Raw genomic sequence first — 23,035 nt, 5'->3', positions numbered from 1 at the left:
TTCCTTTCCTTGCAGCCTTCCCTCGCGTCCTCCAGGGGGCGGAGCTGAGACGCGAGGGAAGGAAGCGAGGAAAGGAAACGAGGATGCACAAATAAGAATTGAGAAGCACCCAGGGAACGTTACATCCTGTGTTACATTTGAGTGTTACATTCTGTGTTACATTTGAGTGTTACATTATATGTTACTTTGAGTGTTACATTCTGTGTTACATTTGAGTGTTACATTCTGTGTTACATTTGAGTGTTACATTATATGTTACATTTGAGTGTTACATTATATGTTACATTTGAGTGTTACATTATATGTTACATTATGTGTTACATTATATGTTACTTTGAGTGTTACATTATATGTTACTTTGAGTGTTACATCGGCACTGATCCTCAACAAACCCGTCTCCATACCGGCCTGAAGACTCAGATCTTCAACCAGATGGAACTGGATAATATTCTGATTGTTCTGATCCAATCTGACTTCTGACCTGTAATGCTCCTGAATCATAATCATAATCATACACTGTTCATCATTGGCCAGAGGAACTGAGCGACTGAGTCCCACGTTCTTTACTCCATTCTGTCACTGATGGAGTTTTGGTTCCTTCACCGTCGCCTTGCTCCACCTTTGTTGCCATTGACTTTTGGCTTGCTTAGTTGGGGACATTCAATTTAACATTTAATTTAATATTCAACAATATTTTTGCTCTGCCTGCAAATAAAAAAATATATTTTTTAAAAATAATAATTTAGGATGAATTTATAAATTAAACTATGAAAGCTTGTTTCCACCACAGAAAAAAACATTTTAAAAGATATTTGCCACTTTCTTTCTCGGAATTGCGAGTTTATGCCTTGCGATTCTGACATCTTTTTTCAGTATTGTGAGATATAAAGTCGCAATTGCGAGACTGACTTTTCCCCTAAGAACTGCGAGTTTATTTCTCACAATTCTGACTTTATTCTATAACAAGACTTTTTATCACTCATTGTGTGTTATAAAGTCAGAATTGTGAGATATAAACATGCAATTCTGAGATAAAAAGTCATAATTGTGAGAGAAAGAGTCGCAATTACCTTTATTTATTCTCTGGTGGAAACAAGCTTCCATGAAACCAGTCACTTGAGGTTGTAGGTCAGCAATTTCTTTCACTGATGATTTTTTAAATTGATTTTTTATTGAACTTTCAAAATTACACACTACAAGTTCTTGACACATTTATTTTACACATTTTCACATTCTGTAAGTATAAATTGAAACACAACAATAATTGAAATAAAAATAAACAAAAAGCAAAGAAACTTAAGAATAAAGGGCATCACAAACATATGTTAAATTAATTTTGTAGAAATACCGTTCGACTCCATTTTAAATGCTGCTTTAATATGAGCAAACTTGGGTTTTGAGTTACTCCATTTAGTTTGATGAATATAAAATTAATCAATAACATATTTTTCTTTTGGAAAAGTCATATTGATTTCAATAAAGTATGTTCAAGTTCATTTTGACACCTAGAAATTGAGACATCTCATACCAAAAGATTGATGAACAGGGACATAAATAAAGTGCACAATAAACTCTCTTTCCCAATTACAAAAACAGCAATCGATTGGTTGCATAATTATCATTACGTAATATGGTTAGGACTTCTGGTAGGTTATGATTTGTGAATCAGACAACACTGGGGTTGTGTTGAAAGAGAAAATAAAAACAGACTTGATATTTTCCCTCGGGTCCACTGTAGTTTTCACTGTGAGTGAGTGAAGCGCGCGGCCTCTGGCGCCCCCTGGCGGTGAGGCGCGGAACTGCTTCAGTCTTTGTGCCGCCGCCATCTTGACCAGAATCCGGATAATCATCATCTGAACACACTGATTTACAGCAAACACACACGACTACAGGTGAGGACATGCATCTCAAACACAACGCAAACTGATCCCGACCCTAAACTCGACTCGTGTTACTCGACATCACGTGTCGGTTCGGCGTTACCGTCAACACGGACCGGCGAACCTGCCGTTAGCAGCTCACGCTAGTTAGCCGTTAGCAGCTCCAATCATCATAACAATAATACAAAAACCCGTAAAATATCTCAAACACATTACAGACCGACCCTAAACCCAACTTTGGTTACTCGACATCGCGTGTCAGATCCGCGGCGCAGTCAGCCGTGTTCGCAGCTCTGTTAGCACTGTTACAAGCTCCACATCATCATACAAATAAAGACAAAACACATCTCAAACATGACAAAACCCAGCTGTCAGTGTGCCTGTGTGTTAATGTGAGTGCAGTGTGTTGTGTTGATGAGCTTCAGCGACACCCACACATCTTATTTATGTATTTTTATTATTAATATGTCACCAGTTTCTCACTGTAACCGTTAATATCGCGACTATAAATCATGTTACAGCGTTTCCATCAGGCCAGGCTGCTGTCAATCACTGTCAATCACTGTGAATCAAATGTTCACACATGTTATAATTTGTTCTGTTTATTTAAATTTAAGTTATGTTACACAATATTTTCTTCTATTATTATTCTATGTATTCCTAGCTTTGGCAGTATTGTATTATTTACAGTCATGCCCATAAAACAATTTTGAAATAAATAGTATTTGATCAATTTTTAATTTGATGATGATGAGGTCGGTGTATTATTATGATTATGATTGACAGTCAGACTGGCCTTATGAATGTGTGTCAGTGTTTATTTCTGTTCAGTGTGTGTCTATGATATTAAAACAATGCCATGTATCCTTACAGAGTTCCTCAATTAAGTCAATATTAACATTTGCTTCCAAACTCAGTGCCTTACACCAGACACATACTGTCAAACCAAAAACTATTCAGACATCAGTTATAATTGATATTTGTTTACTAGTGTGTGCAGGACACTATAGTTCATTTCTGTAAGTGAGGAGAGCAAAATAAAGTAAACTGGGACATTATTATTCAGAAATGATTGGGCCACTGTGAGCTGGTCATGTTCTGCTGGAGTGTGTGTCTGTAACTGCTAATGCTCTTTTCACACACACACTGAACACAATGAAGCATTGCTTGGTCACTGGTCGAGCTAAACTGGTATTATCTAATTGTGTAGTAGTTAAATTTACCAGCTGACAGATATTCAACATAATTCATGTGTGAGACAGTCTAACAGAAGGTGTGTGTGTGTGTGTGTGTGTGTGTGTGTGTGTGTGTGTGTGTGTGTGTGTGTGTGTGTGTGTGTGTGTGTGTGTGTGTGTGTGTGTGTGTGTGTGTGTGTGTGTGTGTGAGAGACAGTCTAACAGAAGGACGGACAAAACCTGTCAAATATAAACTGAGTTCTGCTCATATTTTATTACCGTTTTCTAAACTATAGCGAATAAACTGATGATGTGAGAAATGTTGAAGTGTCTGAATAAATGTTGGATTGACTGTGTAATATTTTCAGTAACTGCACTTCTTTGTGATATTACAGTAGTGGTATTACAGTAGTGGTGTTACAGTAGTGGTATTACAGTAGTGGTGTTACAGTAGTGGTATTACAGCAGTGGTATTACAGTAGTGGTATTACAGGAGTGGTATTACAGGAGTGGTGTTACAGGAGTGGTGTTACAGCAGTGGTATTACAGCAGTGGTATTACAGTAGTGGTATTACAGTAGTGGTGTTACAGTAGTGGTATTACAGCAGTGGTATTACAGTAGTGGTGTTACAGTAGTGGTATTACAGCAGTGGTATTACAGTAGTGGTATTACAGGAGTGGTGTTACAGGAGTGGTATTACAGCAGTGGTATTACAGCAGTGGTATTACAGGAGTGGTGTTACAGGAGTGGTGTTACAGCAGTGGTATTACAGCAGTGGTATTACAGTAGTGGTATTACAGCAGTGGTGTTACAGTAGTGGTATTACAGCAGTGGTATTACAGTAGTGGTGTTACAGTAGTGGTATTACAGCAGTGGTATTACAGTAGTGGTATTACAGTAGTGGTGTTACAGTAGTGGTGTTACAGCAGTGGTATTACAGCAGTGGTATTACAGCAGTGGTATTACAGCAGTGGTATTACAGGAGTGGTATTACAGTAGTGGTATTACAGCAGTGGTATTACAGTAGTGGTGTTACAGTAGTGGTATTACAGCAGTGGTATTACAGTAGTGGTATTACAGTAGTGGTGTTACAGTAGTGGTATTACAGCAGTGGTATTACAGCAGTGGTATTACAGCAGTGGTATTACAGTAGTGGTGTTACAGTAGTGGTATTACAGCAGTGGTATTACAGTAGTGGTATTACAGTAGTGGTGTTACAGTAGTGGTATTACAGCAGTGGTATTACAGTAGTGGTGTTACAGCAGTGGTATTACAGCAGTGGTATTACAGTAGTGGTGTTACAGTAGTGGTATTACAGCAGTGGTATTACAGTAGTGGTATTACAGTAGTGGTGTTACAGTAGTGGTATTACAGCAGTGGTATTACAGTAGTGGTGTTACAGTAGTGGTATTACAGCAGTGGTATTACAGTAGTGGTATTACAGTAGTGGTGTTACAGTAGTGGTATTACAGGAGTGGTATTACAGTAGTGGTATTACAGCAGTGGTATTACAGTAGTGGTGTTACAGTAGTGGTATTACAGCAGTGGTATTACAGTAGTGGTATTACAGTAGTGGTGTTACAGTAGTGGTGTTACAGCAGTGGTATTACAGCAGTGGTATTACAGTAGTGGTATTACAGTAGTGGTATTACAGTAGTGGTATTACAGCAGTGGTATTACAGTAGTGGTGTTACAGTAGTGGTATTACAGCAGTGGTATTACAGTAGTGGTATTACAGTAGTGGTATTACAGCAGTGGTATTACAGTAGTGGTATTACAGCAGTGGTATTACAGTAGTGGTATTACAGTAGTGGTATTACAGCAGTGGTATTACAGTAGTGGTATTACAGTAGTGGTATTACAGTAGTGGTATTACAGCAGTGGTATTACAGTAGTGGTGTTACAGTAGTGGTCTTACAGCAGTGGTCTTACAGCAGTGGTATTACAGTAGTGGTATTACAGTAGTGGTGTTACAGCAGTGGTGTTACAGTAGTGGTGTTACAGTAGTGGTATTACAGGAGTGGTATTACAGTAGTGGTGTTACAGTAGTGGTATTACAGCAGTGGTATTACAGCAGTGGTATTACAGCAGTGGTATTACAGGAGTGGTATTACAGTAGTGGTGTTACAGTAGTGGTATTACAGCAGTGGTATTACAGTAGTGGTGTTACAGTAGTGGTATTACAGCAGTGGTATTACAGTAGTGGTATTACAGGAGTGGTGTTACAGGAGTGGTGTTACAGTAGTGGTATTACAGCAGTGGTATTACAGGAGTGGTGTTACAGGAGTGGTGTTACAGTAGTGGTATTACAGCAGTGGTATTACAGTAGTGGTGTTACAGTAGTGGTATTACAGCAGTGGTATTACAGTAGTGGTGTTACAGTAGTGGTGTTACAGGAGTGGTGTTACAGGAGTGGTATTACAGTAGTGGTGTTACAGGAGTGGTATTACAGCAGTGGTATTACAGCAGTGGTATTACAGCAGTGGTATTACAGGAGTGGTATTACAGTAGTGGTATTACAGTAGTGGTGTTACAGTAGTGGTATTACAGCAGTGGTGTTACAGTAGCGGTATTACAGCAGTGGTATTACAGCAGTGGTATTACAGGAGTGGTATTACAGCAGTGGTGTTACAGGAGTGGTGTTACAGGAGTGGTGTTACAGTAGTGGTGTTACAGTAGTGGTATTACAGCAGTGGTATTACAGCAGTGGTATTACAGCAGTGGTATTACAGCAGTGGTATTACAGCAGTGGTATTACAGCAGTGGTATTACAGGAGTGGTGTTACAGTAGTGGTATTACAGCAGTGGTATTACAGCAGTGGTATTACAGCAGTGGTATTACAGGAGTGGTATTACAGCAGTGGTATTACAGTAGTGGTGTTACAGTAGTGGTATTACAGTAGTGGTATTACAGTAGTGGTATTACAGCAGTGGTGTTACAGCAGTGGTGTTACAGCAGTGGTGTTACAGGAGTGGTGTTACAGGAGTGGTGTTACAGTAGTGGTGTTACAGGAGTGGTATTACAGCAGTGGTATTACAGCAGTGGTGTTACAGTAGTGGTATTACAGTAGTGGTGTTACAGCAGTGGTGTTACAGCAGTGGTGTTACAGCAGTGGTATTACAGCAGTGGTATTACAGCAGTGGTATTACAGCAGTGGTATTACAGGAGTGGTATTACAGCAGTGGTATTACAGTAGTGGTGTTACAGTAGTGGTGTTACAGCAGTGGTATTACAGTAGTGGTATTACAGTAGTGGTATTACAGCAGTGGTGTTACAGCAGTGGTATTACAGGAGTGGTATTACAGCAGTGGTATTACAGTAGTGGTGTTACAGTAGTGGTGTTACAGCAGTGGTATTACAGTAGTGGTATTACAGTAGTGGTATTACAGCAGTGGTGTTACAGCAGTGGTGTTACAGCAGTGGTGTTACAGGAGTGGTGTTACAGGAGTGGTGTTACAGGAGTGGTGTTACAGTAGTGGTGTTACAGGAGTGGTATTACAGCAGTGGTATTACAGCAGTGGTATTACAGCAGTGGTATTACAGTAGTGGTGTTACAGCAGTGTTACAGCAGTGGTGTTACAGTAGTGGTATTACAGTAGTGGTGTTACAGCAGTGGTGTTACAGCAGTGGTGTTACAGTGGTATTACAGTAGTGGTATTACAGCAGTGGTATTACAGCAGTGGTATTACAGTAGTGGTATTACAGCAGTGGTATTACAGCAGTGGTATTACAGCAGTGGTATTACAGTAGTGGTATTACAGTAGTGGTATTACAGTAGTGGTATTACAGCAGTGGTATTACAGCAGTGGTATTACAGCAGTGGTATTACAGCAGTGGTATTACAGCAGTGGTATTACAGTAGTGGTATTACAGCAGTGGTATTACAGCAGTGGTATTACAGTAGTGGTATTACAGTAGTGGTGTTACAGGAGTGGTGTTACAGTAGTGGTATTACAGTAGTGGTGTTACAGGAGTGGTGTTACAGTAGTGGTATTACAGTAGTGGTGTTACAGTAGTGGTGTTACAGGAGTGGTGTTACAGGAGTGGTATTACAGTAGTGGTGTTCAGGGTGGGAAATTAGCACCCGCCACCAGCCAATGGCGGGTACTTTTCCAAAGTGGCGGGTGACTTTGCCTTGTATACCAGCCACAGTGACGGTATACAGTGGCAGTCCCTTCAGTCGATAAAAACCTGAATCCATGGCAGTTCGAGCAGCTCGGCGGGCTTCGCACCGATTGGTTCGCGCACTTACGCCGCTCTGCCATTGGTTCGTGCAGTTCCCACTGACCAGCCAATAGCGTGCGAGTAACGTAACATTCTCATTTTCCTCTACATCTCATCAGCAATTTCGATGTTGGCCCGCTCTGCACAGCTGACCACTGAGGAGCGGATGTACAGTGACGTGACATAACTGCCAGATTCAAGATGTGCTCTCGCGCTCTATGGTTATAAAGACGGACGCTCAGTGCTTGTCATAGACCACATAATGTCTATTGTAGGTTTCAGACATTTAAAAACATATAATTTATAGCAAAACAATAAACGTATAGTTTGTAAAATGCACAATGGTGTCTATGGAAGCAGCAATAACAATCCATTCAAATATATTTGCAGACGAGTTTTATTCATATCAGAAACACAGTCGGCCCTATTACTGAGAGATGAGTCAATATATTTTTTTCATTAAACATGTAGGCCTATAATTACGGTAGAATATGACCAAACTGACCAAAAACAATATTACATCACTTTTTATTTGCCTATTTTATTTGCCTATATTAATCAAATATGTATTAATAATAATAAAAAATAGTGTATTGAAGCAATTCACAATATGCTAGTGCACTTTTTTTTATACATTTGAATTCTGGAAAAAGTGGCTGGTAAAAAATATAAGTGGCTGGTAGAATTGGGCATCCAACAGCCACTGTGGCTGGTGGGCAAAAAAGTAAATTTCCCACCCTGGTGGTGTTACAGGAGTGGTATTACAGCAGTGGTATTACAGCAGTGGTATTACAGCAGTGGTATTACAGGAGTGGTATTACAGTAGTGGTATTACAGTAGTGGTGTTACAGTAGTGGTATTACAGCAGTGGTGTTACAGTAGTGGTGTTACAGTAGTGGTATTACAGCAGTGGTATTACAGCAGTGGTATTACAGGAGTGGTATTACAGCAGTGGTGTTACAGGAGTGGTGTTACAGGAGTGGTGTTACAGTAGTGGTGTTACAGTAGTGGTATTACAGCAGTGGTATTACAGCAGTGGTATTACAGCAGTGGTATTACAGCAGTGGTATTACAGGAGTGGTATTACAGCAGTGGTGTTACAGGAGTGGTGTTACAGGAGTGGTGTTACAGTAGTGGTGTTACAGTAGTGGTATTACAGCAGTGGTATTACAGCAGTGGTATTACAGCAGTGGTATTACAGCAGTGGTATTACAGCAGTGGTATTACAGGAGTGGTGTTACAGTAGTGGTATTACAGCAGTGGTATTACAGCAGTGGTATTACAGCAGTGGTATTACAGGAGTGGTATTACAGCAGTGGTATTACAGCAGTGGTATTACAGCAGTGGCATTACAGTAGTGGTGTTACAGCAGTGTTACAGCAGTGGTATTACAGGAGTGGTATTACAGTAGTGGTGTTACAGCAGTGGTGTTACAGCAGTGGTGTTACAGCAGTGGTGTTACAGTGGTATTACAGTAGTGGTATTACAGCAGTGGTATTACAGCAGTGGTATTACAGTAGTGGTATTACAGCAGTGGTATTACAGCAGTGGTATTACAGCAGTGGTATTACAGCAGTGGTATTACAGCAGTGGTATTACAGTAGTGGTATTACAGTAGTGGTATTACAGTAGTGGTATTACAGCAGTGGTATTACAGCAGTGGTATTACAGTAGTGGTATTACAGCAGTGGTATTACAGCAGTGGTATTACAGCAGTGGTATTACAGTAGTGGTATTACAGCAGTGGTATTACAGCAGTGGTATTACAGTAGTGGTATTACAGCAGTGGTATTACAGCAGTGGTATTACATAGAGGTCGACCGATAGTGGATTTTACCGATAACGATAGCTAGGTTGGGCCATACTTGCCGATAACCGATTAATGAACCGATAGTTTTTAAAATTGATACTGGATAAAAACAAACATAACACTCCAAGTAAAACAGTGCTGAACTTTATTATAAAAATAAAAAAACTGTATTGAACCATGAAAACATGCTAAATGAAATAAATATATAAATGTGAATAAATATTTTAAGTCAATAAAAGACATTCATTCAAACTGAAACAAAAAGTAACTCTAAATAACAAATAAAACCAGTTACATTCAAAATGTAACTATTTAACTGTTCTTTTCAAGCCAACTTAATTAATTAAAAAGTAACAAAATTTGTATTAAAGTGAAGATGAAAAAAATAAATAACCGAAATCGAATGCTTTTCTGATTCGTTTATGTTTCTGTCAGCTGTATGAACATATCAGCTTGCTTACGTCTCTAGCTTTAAATATGCAACTTCTCTGCATATGTAATGCATAAAAGTGACCAGCTGGATATGAACTAATGCAAATAGAGGTAACAATTGTGACATTCAACATTCGGGTCGGACTTACGTTTATGTTTGTCAGTGTTTTAACCGCTTGAGGTACTACTAATGTTAGCGTCCTCTCAGCCTCGAAGGCAAACAAACGCCTACTGTCTCTACTAATGCAGCATTTAGTCAACAAATTAATCACTTTATAATGATATGACAAAATGTACTGTATAGGCTACATACATTTGAGCTGTCGGTGCTTTAAACGCGCATCTGATGTCAGCGCTCTCCGCGCAGCATGTGCTCTCAGTGCAGCACGCAGCATCACGTGTCGAAATAAACAACACGAGGCACGAGTTTTTATTACACCTCTAGAGGCCGCTCTTGTACTGCATCATGCCAGCAGACCCTTCTCAGCTCTGTGTAATGAATGACAGCGTGCGCTTCTCAGCCGCTCCAGCAATGGACGCAACCAGGAAAAACTATCGGTATATATTTTTGCCAATAACGATAGTTCCACCAGTCAACAATCGGTGCCGATTAATCGGCAAAACCGATGAATCGGTCGACCTCTAGTATTACAGCAGTGGTATTACAGCAGTGGTATTACAGTAGTGGTATTACAGCAGTGGTATTACAGTAGTGGTGTTACAGCAGTGGTGTTACAGCAGTGGTGTTACAGCAGTGGTGTTACAGCAGTGATATTACAGCAGTGGTGTTACAGCAGTGGTGTTACAGCAGTGGTGTTACAGCAGTGGTGTTACAGCAGTAGTGGTATTACAGCAGTGGTATTACAGCAGTGGTATTACAGCAGTGATATTACAGCAGTGATATTACAGCAGTGATATTACAGTGGTGTTACAGCAGTGGTGTTACAGCAGTGGTGTTACAGTAGTGGTATTACAGCAGTGGTGTTACAGCAGTGGTATTACAGCAGTGATATTACAGCAGTGATATTACAGCAGTGATATTACAGTGGTGTTACAGCAGTGGTGTTACAGCAGTGGTGTTACAGTAGTGGTATTACAGCAGTGGTATTACAGTAGTGGTATTACAGCAGTGGTATTACAGCAGTGATATTACAGCAGTGATATTACAGCAGTGATATTACAGCAGTGATATTACAGTGGTGTTACAGCAGTGGTGTTACAGCAGTGGTGTTACAGCAGTGGTGTTACAGCAGTGGTGTTACAGCAGTGGTGTTACAGTAGTGGTGTTACAGCAGTGATATTACAGCAGTGATATTACAGCAGTGATATTACAGCAGTGATATTACAGTGGTATTACAGCAGTGGTATTACAGCAGTGATATTACAGCAGTGATATTACAGTGGTATTACAGCAGTGGTATTACAGCAGTGATATTACAGCAGTGATATTACAGCAGTGATATTACAGCAGTGATATTACAGTGGTATTACAGCAGTGGTGTTACAGCAGTGGTGTTACAGCAGTGGTATTACAGCAGTGGTATTACAGTAGTGGTATTACAGCAGTGGTATTACAGCAGTGATATTACAGCAGTGATATTACAGCAGTGATATTACAGTGGTATTACAGCAGTGGTGTTACAGCAGTGGTGTTACAGTAGTGGTGTTACAGCAGTGGTGTTACAGCAGTAGTGGTATTACAGCAGTGGTATTACAGCAGTGGTATTACAGCAGTGATATTACAGTAGTGGTATTACAGCAGTGGTATTACAGTAGTGGTATTACAGCAGTGGTGTTACAGTAGTGGTGTTACAGCAGTGGTGTTACAGTAGTGGTGTTACAGCAGTGATATTACAGTAGTGGTATTACAGCAGTGGTATTACAGTAGTGGTATTACAGCAGTGGTATTACAGTAGTGGTGTTACAGTAGTGGTGTTACAGCAGTGGTGTTACAGCAGTGGTGTTACAGCAGTGGTGTTACAGTAGTGGTGTTACAGCAGTGGTGTTACAGTAGTGGTATTACAGCAGTGGTATTACAGTAGTGGTGTTACAGTAGTGGTGTTACAGCAGTGGTGTTACAGTAGTGGTGTTACAGCAGTGGTGTTACAGCAGTAGTGGTATTACAGCAGTGGTATTACAGCAGTAGTGGTATTACAGCAGTGGTGTTACAGTAGTGGTATTACAGCAGTGGTATTACAGCAGTGGTATTACAGCAGTGGTATTACAGCAGTGGTATTACAGCAGTGGTATTACAGCAGTGGTATTACAGCAGTGATATTACAGCAGTGGTATTACAGTGGTATTACAGCAGTGGTATTACAGCAGTGGTATTACAGCAGTGGTATTACAGCAGTGGTATTACAGCAGTGGTATTACAGTGGTATTACAGCAGTGATATTACAGCAGTGGTATTACAGTGGTATTACAGCAGTGATATTACAGCAGTGGTATTACAGCAGTGGTATTACAGCAGTGGTATTACAGTGGTATTACAGCAGTGATATTACAGCAGTGGTATTACAGCAGTGGTATTACAGCAGTGGTATTACAGCAGTGGTATTACAGCAGTGATATTACAGTGGTATTACAGCAGTGGTATTACAGCAGTGGTATTACAGCAGTGGTATTACAGCAGTGGTATTACAGCAGTGGTATTACAGCAGTGGTATTACAGCAGTGATATTACAGCAGTGATATTACAGCAGTGATATTACAGCAGTGATATTACAGCAGTGGTATTACAGCAGTGATATTACAGCAGTGGTATTACAGCAGTGATATTACAGCAGTGGTATTACAGCAGTGATATTACAGCAGTGATATTACAGTGGTATTACAGCAGTGATATTACAGCAGTGATATTACAGCAGTGATATTACAGTGGTATTACAGCAGTGGTATTACAGCAGTGATATTACAGCAGTGGTATTACAGCAGTGGTATTACAGTAGTGGTATTACAGTAGTGGTATGGTGACAGTTATCAGTTCCCGGTGTGATGTGTAGTGTGTGTGTTTCAGAGCGGCGATGGCCACTGCACCGTACAACTACTCCTACATCTTCAAGTACATCATCATCGGTGAGTAACGGCAGTCGCCAGCGCTGCAAACACATGCTTCTCTTACTCAGTATTTGTGTCTCGTTTCCAGTTCAAATATCTAAATATTCTTAAATCAAGAGGCATTTACTAGATGAGTAAAATACCATACGACATTATTTCTTGTTTTCTGGCGAAATAAATCAAAATTAAGTGATTTGTTGCTTAAAACAAGCAAAATTATCTGCCAATGGGGAAAGAACAATAATGTTAATTCAAACATATCTCTCTCTCTCTCCCTCTCCCTCTCTCTCTCTCTCTCTCTCTCTCTCTCTCTCTCTCTCTCTCTCTCTCCCTCTCTCCCTCTCACTCCTCTCTCTCTCTCTCTCTCCGCAGGCGACATGGGCGTTGGGAAGTCCTGTTTGCTGCACCAGTTCACAGAAAAGAAATGTGAGTATGAGACGGACACACACACACACACACACACACAAACACACACACACACACTGGGTTTGTTTAAAGGAGAACTCCGGTCAATTTTAACATTGAGCTCAATTTTTAGTAAATTTGGAGTGCTGTCAATACAGAGAACAACGACAAAAATCGTGTTATCCTCTTTTTTTTTTAATTTGCACCCTATTGACTTGAATGGGGCAAGTTATAAACCTGCTTTTATCCTCTTATCATCCTTGATGCGTCATACAAGTGCCCAGCCATGTTGAGTGATTCCTTCAGAGTGAACACGGTGAATCTGACTGCAGTCGATGTGAAAGATATGATTAAAAATGATGTTAATTCAACAAGCGCACAGACCTGTATTTACTTCCTGTTTTCGGTGGAAGTCCACAGTAGTCGACTGTCGAGTTCACGCGTGTGATCATGGGTAACTAAGATGATTTTTTTTTTTACAAATATCCATCAGAGCTGATATTCTCAAAACACCACAGCACCGTCTTCGGCTGACAGCTGTCAGTCTGAGTCTCCACTGTTGCTTAGTTACCGTTGATCACGCACATGAATTCGACAGTCGACTACTGTGGACTTCGACCGGTTTAAAATTTGCCCCATTCAAGTCAATAGGGTGCAAATATTAAAAAGAGGATAACACAGTGTAGGCAACACCGATTTTTGTCGTTGTTCTCTGTATTGACAGCACTCCAAATTTACTAAAAATTGAGCTAAATGTTAAAAATAAAGTTCTCCTTTAAGAGAGTCGTGATTTACCGTGTGAATCATCCTCTTCCTCATCCTCTTCATCGTGCGTGTGTGTGTGTGTGTGTGTGTGTCCTCAGTCATGGCCGACTGCCCGCACACCATCGGCGTGGAGTTCGGCACCAGGATCATCGAGGTGAGCGGGCAGAAGATCAAGCTGCAGATCTGGGACACGGCGGGTCAGGAGCGCTTCAGAGCCGTCACGCGCAGCTACTACCGAGGAGCCGCGGGAGCGCTGATGGTGTACGACATCACCAGGTGTGTGTGCTCGAGCGTTACACTGAAGCCAGAACCCCAGACCCTTTAACCCGACACGAACATTACGCCCATATTTCAAGCCTGAACCCGAGGTCCGTTTCTCACAGAAATACTTTTTGTTGTTGTTGCTGCAATATGCTGTGTTTATGATTGCTTGCAACGAGAAGAACAAGAGAAAGAGCACAGACTCACTAATTACGAAACTCTGCTGTGGTTGAACTGGCGTAACAGTCACAAATGACTCTGGAACTCAAACATTAAACTTCAAAACAAAGTTTGCGCAGTTGCACAAATATTAACACAAATATCTCCTTTATGAAGTATGAAGTATGAAGGAAGAAACCGCATCGGGAGTTGATGTTTCAGCGCGTCCTCTGATTGCGTGTGACTGAAAGAGTGCGCGCGGGAGCACATGCGCAAAACAGCTTTGTAAAATCATATAAGATAAATTATTCATATATCATTTTACAAAACTGTTTTGCGCGTGTGCTCCCGCGCGCACTCTTTCAGTCACACGCAGTCAGAGGAGGACGGTGGCGCTGAAACTGCGCACGTACTTTCTCTCTCGTGCGCTCATGTTTACGGTCACAGCACAGCTAGCACACGGCACGCTAACTATATGTATGTATCCAACCCGAAACCAGACCTCTAGCGTCGGCACAGCTGTCACTCAACTGGTGCGGCGAGTGTTTATTAACATGTGTCTGTACAGGAGAAGCACGTACAACCACCTCAGCAGCTGGCTGACCGACGCCAGGAACCTCACCAACCCCAACACCGTGAGTGCCAGCCGCCACGTCAGCATGTGCAGGAATAAGCCATATCTCAGCACCACAGCATCGGGGTGGCCTCTGTTGACATGTACTTATAACATAGGAACTGCCTAGTAACCACTGAAATTACACTAGCAACACCCTAGCAACCACCCACAACACCCTAGCAACCATATCTGCATGAATAAGCCATATCATAGCACCACAGCATCGGGGTGGCCTCTGTTGACATGTACTTATAACATAGGAACTGCCTAGTAACCACTGAAATTACACTAGCAACACCCTAGCAACCACCCACAACACCCTAGCAACCATATCTGCATGAATAAGCCATATCATAGCACCACAGCATCGGGGTGGCCTCTGTTGACATGTACTTATAACATAGGAACTGCCTAGTAACCACTGAAATTACACTAGCAACACCCTAGCAACCACCCACAACACCCTAGCAACCATATCTGCATGAATAAGCCATATCATAGCACCACAGCATCGGGGTGGCCTCTGTTGACATGTACTTATAACATAGGAACTGCCTAGTAACCACTGGAATTAAACTAGCAACACCCTAGCAACCACCCACAACACCCTTGCAACCATATCTGCATTAATAAGCCATATCATAGCACCACAGCATCGGGGTGGCCTCTGTTGACATGTACTTATAACATAGGAACTGCCTAGTAACCACTGAAATTACACTAGCAACACCCTAGCAACCACCCACAACACCCTAGCAACCATATCTGCATGAATAAGCCATATCACAGCACCACAGCATCGGGGTGGCCTCTGTTGACATGTACTTATAACATAGGAACTGCCTAGTAACCACTGAAATTACACTAGCAACACCCTAGCAACCACCCACAACACCCTAGCAACCATATCTGCATGAATAAGCCATATCATAGCACCACAGCATCGGGGTGGCCTCTGTTGACATGTACTTATAACATAGGAACTGCCTAGTAACCACTGAAATTACACTAGCAACACCCTAGCAACCACCCACAACACCCTAGCAACCATATCTGCATGAATAAGCCATATCATAGCACCACAGCATCGGGGTGGCCTCTGTTGACATGTACTTATAACATAGGAACTGCCTAGTAACCACTGGAATTAAACTAGCAACACCCTAGCAACCACCCACAACACCCTTGCAACCATATCTGCATTAATAAGCCATATCATAGCACCACAGCATCGGGGTGGCCTCTGTTGACATGTACTTATAACATAGGAACTGCCTAGTAACCACTGAAATTACACTAGCAACACCCTAGCAACCACCCACAACACCCTTGCAACCATATCTGCATTAATAAGCCATATCTCAGCACCACAGCATCGGGGTGGCCTCTGTTGACATGTACTTATAACATAGGAACTGCCTAGTAACCACTGAAATTACACTAGCAACACCCTAGCAACCACCCACAACACCCTTGCAACCATATCTGCATGAATAAGCCATATCATAGCACCACAGCATCGGGGTGGCCTCTGTTGACATGTACTTATAACATAGGAACTGCCTAGTAACCACTGAAATTACACTAGCAACACCCTAGCAACCACCCACAACACCCTTGCAACCATATCTGCATTAATAAGCCATATCTCAGCACCACAGCATCGGGGTGGCCTCTTTTGACATGTACTTATAACATAGGAACTGCCTAGTAACCACTGAAATTACACTTGCAACGCCCTAGCAACCACTCACAACACCCTTGCAACCATATCTGCATTAATAAGCCATATCTCAGCACCACAGCATCGGGATGGCGTTTATTGACATGTACTTATAACATGGGAACTGCCTAGTAACCACTGAAATTACACTAGCAACGCCCTAGCAACCATATCTGCATTAATAAGTCATATCCCAGCACCACAGCATCGGGGTGGCCTCTATTGTCATGTACTTATAGCATAGGAACTGCCTAGTAACCACCCTGCAATGCCCTAGCAACCACCCACAACACCCTAGCAATGCCCTTGCAACATCCCACAACATCTGAGCAACACAGGGCCTAGCGATCACATAACGATGCCATAGCAGCTGCCTAGAAACCCTGTAGCAACCACCCAGAACCCTCTGCCAACTTCCTAGCAACCAACCACAACACCCTAGCAACCACGTCTGCATGAATAAGCAATGTCTCAGCACCAGCACATTGTAGTACCAATGGGTTGGCCTCTATTTGACAGGACAATGTATAGTATTGATAACATAAGAACTAGCAACTCCTTAGCAACCATCTTTGACGACTGACGCCCTAGCAACGACTGAAATCTGCCTAGCAATGCCCACACAACAGCCTAGTCACCCATATCTGAACTTTATCTGCATGAATAAGCCATATCTCAGCACCAGAACATTGTAGGTAACACATGGTTGGCCTCTATTGTCATATACAGGGCAATGTACAGGACTGATAACATAGAAACTACCTAGCAACCATCTATGACACCTAGCATCACCCTAGCAACCACCTCCAACTGCCTAGCAATGAAATAACAATGCCCTAGCAGCTGCCTAGAAACACCCTAGCAACCACCCAGAACTCTGCCAACTGCCTAGAAACACCCTAGCAACCACCCAGAACATGCGGTTAAAGTTTATGCTCGTAAGACGTTGAGGTGGTTTGGTTCTGAGAGAGATGTTCCCTGTGTGCTTGTGCAGGTGATTATACTCATAGGAAACAAAGCAGATCTGGAAGCCCAGCGAGACGTGACGTACGAGGAGGCCAAGCAGTTTGCTGAAGAGAACGGTGAGTAAAGCCTGTCCTCGTGTGATGTGGAGCTGCGTTGAGTCCTGATCCTCATCAGTGTGTTTCATCCTCAGGTCTGCTGTTCCTGGAGGCCAGCGCCAAAACGTGAGTAATTCCAGCATGACGTGTACTTTAAAATGCAGTATTAATTCTCATAGCATTACTGACATATTGAACCATCTGTGTGTATTTCCCTGAACCCCAGACAATAGAGTCCAGACATCAGCAGAATACATATCTCTCTATATACTCACTATACTTAGTACTCACTATATTCTCACTACTCATCTTATACTCACTTTATACTCAGTCCTCACTATATACTCACTAATATACTCAGTCCTCACTATATACTCAGTCCTCACTATATACTCACTAATATACTCAGTCCTCACTATATACTGACTAATATACTCAGTACTCACTATATACTCAGTCCTCACTATATACTCACTAATATACTCAGTCCTCACTATATACTGACTAATATACTCAGTCCTCACTATATACTCAGTCCTCACTATATACTCACTAATATACTCAGTCCTCACTATATACTCAGTACTCACTAATATACTCAGTACTCACTAATATACTCAGTACTCACTATATACTCAGTCCTCACTATATACTCACTAATATACTCAGTCCTCACTATATACTGACTAATATACTCAGTACTCACTATATACTCAGTACTCACTATATACTCACTATATACTCAGTCCTCACTATATACTCAGTCCTCACTATATACTCACTAATATACTCAGTCCTCACTATATACTCACTAATATACTCAGTACTCACTAAATTCTCAGTACTCATCTTATGCTCACTATATACTCAGTCCTCGCTATATACTCACTAATATACTCAGTCCTCGCTATATACTCAGTCCTCACTATATACTCAGTCCTCACTATATACTCAGTACTCACTATATTCTCAGTACTCACTATATTCTCAGTTCTCACTATTTTCTCAGTACTCACTATATTCTCAGTACTCACTATATTCTCGGTAATCACTATACTCTCAATACTCACTATATTCTCAGTACTCACTATATTCTCAGTACTCACTATATTCTCAGTACTCACTATATTCTCAGTACTCACTATATTCTCAGTACTCACTATATTATCAGTACTCACTATTTTCTCAGTACTCACTATTTTCTCAGTACTCACTATATTCGCAGTACTCACTATATTCTCGGTAATCACTATACTCTCAGTACTCACTATATTCTCAGTACTCACTATTTTCTCAGTACTCACTATTTTCTCAGTACTCACTATATTCTCAGTACTCACTATATTCTCGGTAATCACTATACTCTCAATACTCACTATATTCTCAGTACTCACTATATTCTCAGTAATCACTATATTCTCAGTACTCACTATATTCTCAGTACTCACTATTTTCTCAGTACTCACTATTTTCTCAGTACTCACTATTTTCTCAGTACTCACTATATTCTCAGTACTCACTATATTCTCGGTAATCACTATACTCTCAATACTCACTATATTCTCAGTACTCACTAATATACTCAGTACTCACTATATTCTCAGTACTCACTATATTCTCAGTACTCACTATATTCTCAGTACTCACTATATTCTCAGTACTCACTAATATACTCAATACTCACTATACTCTCAGTACTCACTATATTCTCAGTACTCACTATATTCTCAGTACTCACTATATTCTCAGTACTCACTATATTCTCAGTACTCACTATATTCTCAGTACTCACTACTCACTATATTCTCAGTACTCACTATATTCTCAGTACTCACTACTCACTATATTCTCAGTACTCACTATATTCTCAGTACTCACTATATTCTCGGTACTCACTATATTCTCGGTACTCACTATATTCTCAGTACTCACTATATTCTCAGTACTCACTATATTCTCAGTACTCACTAATATACTCAATACTCACTATACTCTCAGTACTCACTATATTCTCAGTACTCACTATATTCTCAGTACTCACTATATTCTCAGTACTCACTATATTCTCAGTACTCACTATATTCTCAGTACTCACTACTCACTATATTCTCAGTACTCACTATATTCTCAGTACTCACTACTCACTATATTCTCAGTACTCACTATATTCTCAGTACTCACTATATTCTCGGTACTCACTATATTCTCGGTACTCACTATATTCTCAGTACTCACTATATTCTCAGTACTCACTATATTCTCAGTACTCACTATATTCTCAGTACTCACTATATTCTCGGTACTCACTATATTCTCGGTACTCACTATATTCTCAGTACTCACTATATTCTCAGTACTCACTATACTCTCAATACTCACTATATTCTCGGTAATCACTATATTCTCAATACTCACTATATTCTCAGTACTCACTATATTCTCAGTACTCACTATACACTCAGTACTCACTATATTCTCAGTACTCACTATATACTATAAACATGGCACACTTAATCAGAGTGTTGAACTCCTATAAGCTTATAGATGACAGTCGTGTGTTTGTCGCAGAGGTGAGAACGTGGAGGATGCTTTCCTGGAGGCGGCAAAGAAGATCTACCAGAACATTCAGGACGGCAGTCTGGATCTGAACGCGGCAGAATCAGGTGTTCAACACAAACCATCAGCGCCGCAGGGAGGCCGGATCACCAGCGAACCCCAGCCGCAGCGGGAGGGGTGTGGCTGTTAATGACCATCTTCATCATCATCATCACACACACACACACACACACACACACACACACACACACACACAAAGCCCAGCCGCAGCGGGAGGGGTGTGGCTGTTAATGACCATCTTCATCATCATCATCACACACACACACACACACACACACACACACACACACAAAGCCCAGCCGCAGCGGGAGGGGTGTGGCTGTTAATGACCATCTTCATCATCATCATCACACACACACACACACACACACACACACACACACACACACAAAGCCCAGCCGCAGCGGGAGGGGTGTGGCTGTTAATGACCATCTTCATCATCATCATCACACACACACACACACACACACACACACACACATGAAGCCCAGCCGCAGTGGGAGGGGTGTGGCTGTTAATGACCATCATCATCATCATCTTCATCATCATCATCATCATCATCATCATCACACACACACACACACACACACACACACATGAAGCCCAGCCGCAGTGGGAGGGGTGTGGCTGTTAATGACCACCATCATCATCATCTTCATCATCATCATCATCATCATCACACACACACACACACACACACACACACACACACATATGAAGCCCAGCCGCAGTGGGAGGGGTGTGGCTGTTAATGACCACCACCATCATCATTATCTTCATCATCATCATCACACACACACACACACACATGAACCCCAGCCGCAGCGGGAGGGGTGTGGCTGTTAATGACCACCACCACCATCATCATCATCATCTTCATCATCATCATCATCACACACATGAACCCCAGCCGCAGAGGGAAGGGTGTGGCTGTTGACATCATCTTCATCATCTTCATCACACACACGGCCCGGTCTCGGCCCAGAGTGTCACGACTACATGCGCTCATTTGCTCCTATCTTTCTCTTCATCTGTCCATCTTTCTTGCTCAGTGTTTTCTTATTCCCCCGTCATCCTCCGACTAATCACGTGACGCATCGGTTCAGGAGAGAAGAATCTGCTGAACACCAATCAGGCTCTTTTTTTATATTGATATTCGTTTTCTATCTCGTCACATTCGTCTGCACCGCTCTGAGAAACCAGGCCTGTAGCTGAAAGTAAGCATGAGTTTCTTGTTCAGGAGAATCTGTCTCTTCGGGCCGCTCACCGTCTGATGCTCCTGTAGATAAAGCACTCTGAATTACGCATTCGCATCTGTAAACGTGAGTCGATTCCACCAGATCCCAGATTTATAACGGAAAGAAACACGCGCGAGTGTCAAGGGTTGGACAGCTTTATGAACCGAAGACACTTTATGGAAAGATGATTCTTTCTTCTCTTCTGCTCCTTGATCATTCGTTCGTTCGTCTGTCCTTACCACTGTTATTTTATGTTGCCTTATTATTATTCATGTTAATATTATTACTATCACTGTTTAATCTTTACTAGCTCAACACAGTTGGGAGTTGAGTTTGGTTTTACAGCACTGCAACTGTTTTTGTATAGATCTATGAAATGTGATGGAGAACGCTACAGTTGTTGAGCCTGTACAGTAAACGTCTGCGCCATCGGCTTGTATATTAACAACAACACGACACTTCTTGTGAAGCAGCATCTGTGTCTTGATTCAGTGTACGTACCATATGAGATCTGATTCAGCTGCTGTATATAAGGCTGTGTCTGTTGGTGATGCAGAAAGACGACGGTCACAAACTCTACTTCGGCCCAGCAGAAGAAACACATCTGTGCTGATCGAGGGATGAACCGTCTGTCTGAATAATGACCTAGTACATATGTATAAACTCTGAATGAGCTGTGCTAACGTTTGAAAATCTGTTTTTGTGTATGTATATGATTTTAAAATGTTGACATTTTGATTTTAATGATGACATTAAATATGCTCTAGCCAGAAAACGGCTCAGTGTCACTCTGAACGAACCAGGTTTTATCAAATTTAAAGGGGTGGTTGATTATGATTTTTCTATTTTAACTTTAATTAGTGTGTAATGTTGCGGTTTGATCATAAATAACACCTGTAAAGTTTAAAGCAAAGGGAGATTTTTGCTTTTTAAAGAAGTTGCTTGTTCTACAGGCCACACTTTCAGACCGTGAACTTGTGAATTAAAAAAAATCTAGAATATTATGTGTAATCAGATTATCTCTGTATATCTGTCATTTTTAACATGCATTTTGCATCTAGCAGACTTTTGCGTTTTTACCCTTTAGACGGGAACGCGGCGCTGGAGCGTTTTTAAGATTTCCACTCTGGAGGGGGTTTCACTTTTTTGTGTTTTTAAGCCCCAAAAAACGGCTTCGCCGTGTAAACGAAAGGCACATCCGATAAAATATGTGTACGTTTTCACCCGCGAGCGTTCTCGTGTAAACACGGCCTTAGACAAACACATTTATGTATTGACTTATTTAAATTTTGTTCATTTTCAACAAAACAAAAAAAGTTAAAGGGATTGTTCACGTTGAAATTAAATGTTGGTATGTGTTATCTTACCTGAAGTGCATCAAGATGTCGGTGTCTTTGTCTCCGCAGTAGTTTCAATTTTGATATTTTTAGGTCAAGCCGTTCTTGTCTGTCAGTCATATAATGCAGGTCTATAGGCACTGTCTCCAAAAGCATGCGGAGAAAAGTCCACATTAAACAATTCCCCATCATAAGTGCACACTGATGGCCTAAGACACGAAACGAGCGGTTTGTGTGAGAAAACCAACAGTATTTATATCGTTTTTACCTC

General features: G+C 41.3%; 1 protein-coding gene across 1 annotated transcript; it reads left to right on the top strand.

Annotated features, from left to right (window-relative positions):
* Nucleotides 1–1,725: 1,725 nt before the first annotated feature.
* On the top strand, nucleotides 1,726–22,404 carry rab14l (RAB14, member RAS oncogene family, like). The gene is made up of 8 exons (XM_079606991.1): nucleotides 1,726–1,892; nucleotides 12,543–12,601; nucleotides 12,956–13,009; nucleotides 13,852–14,029; nucleotides 14,742–14,808; nucleotides 17,507–17,594; nucleotides 17,669–17,699; nucleotides 20,142–22,404. The coding sequence occupies exons 2-8, from the start codon at nucleotides 12,550–12,552 to the stop codon at nucleotides 20,317–20,319; spliced, it is 648 nt and encodes a 215-aa protein (XP_079463117.1). The 5' UTR covers nucleotides 1,726–1,892; nucleotides 12,543–12,549; the 3' UTR covers nucleotides 20,320–22,404.
* The last annotated feature ends 631 nt before the right edge of the window (nucleotides 22,405–23,035 follow it).

Source organism: Phoxinus phoxinus (assembly GCF_949152265.1).
Source record: "Phoxinus phoxinus genome assembly, chromosome: 3".
Classification (NCBI taxonomy): Eukaryota; Metazoa; Chordata; class Actinopteri; order Cypriniformes; family Leuciscidae; genus Phoxinus; species Phoxinus phoxinus.
This window is presented reverse-complemented; position numbering and strand designations above follow the sequence as displayed.

Coding starts and splice junctions, on each gene's coding strand:
- rab14l (XM_079606991.1), top strand. CDS start 12,550: ATGGCCACTGCACCGTACAACTACTCCTACATCTTCAAGTACATCATC. Junction 13,010..13,851: donor CCAGTTCACAGAAAAGAAAT/GTGAGTATGAGA, acceptor GTGTGTCCTCAG/TCATGGCCGACTGCCCGCAC. Junction 14,030..14,741: donor ATGGTGTACGACATCACCAG/GTGTGTGTGCTC, acceptor GTGTCTGTACAG/GAGAAGCACGTACAACCACC.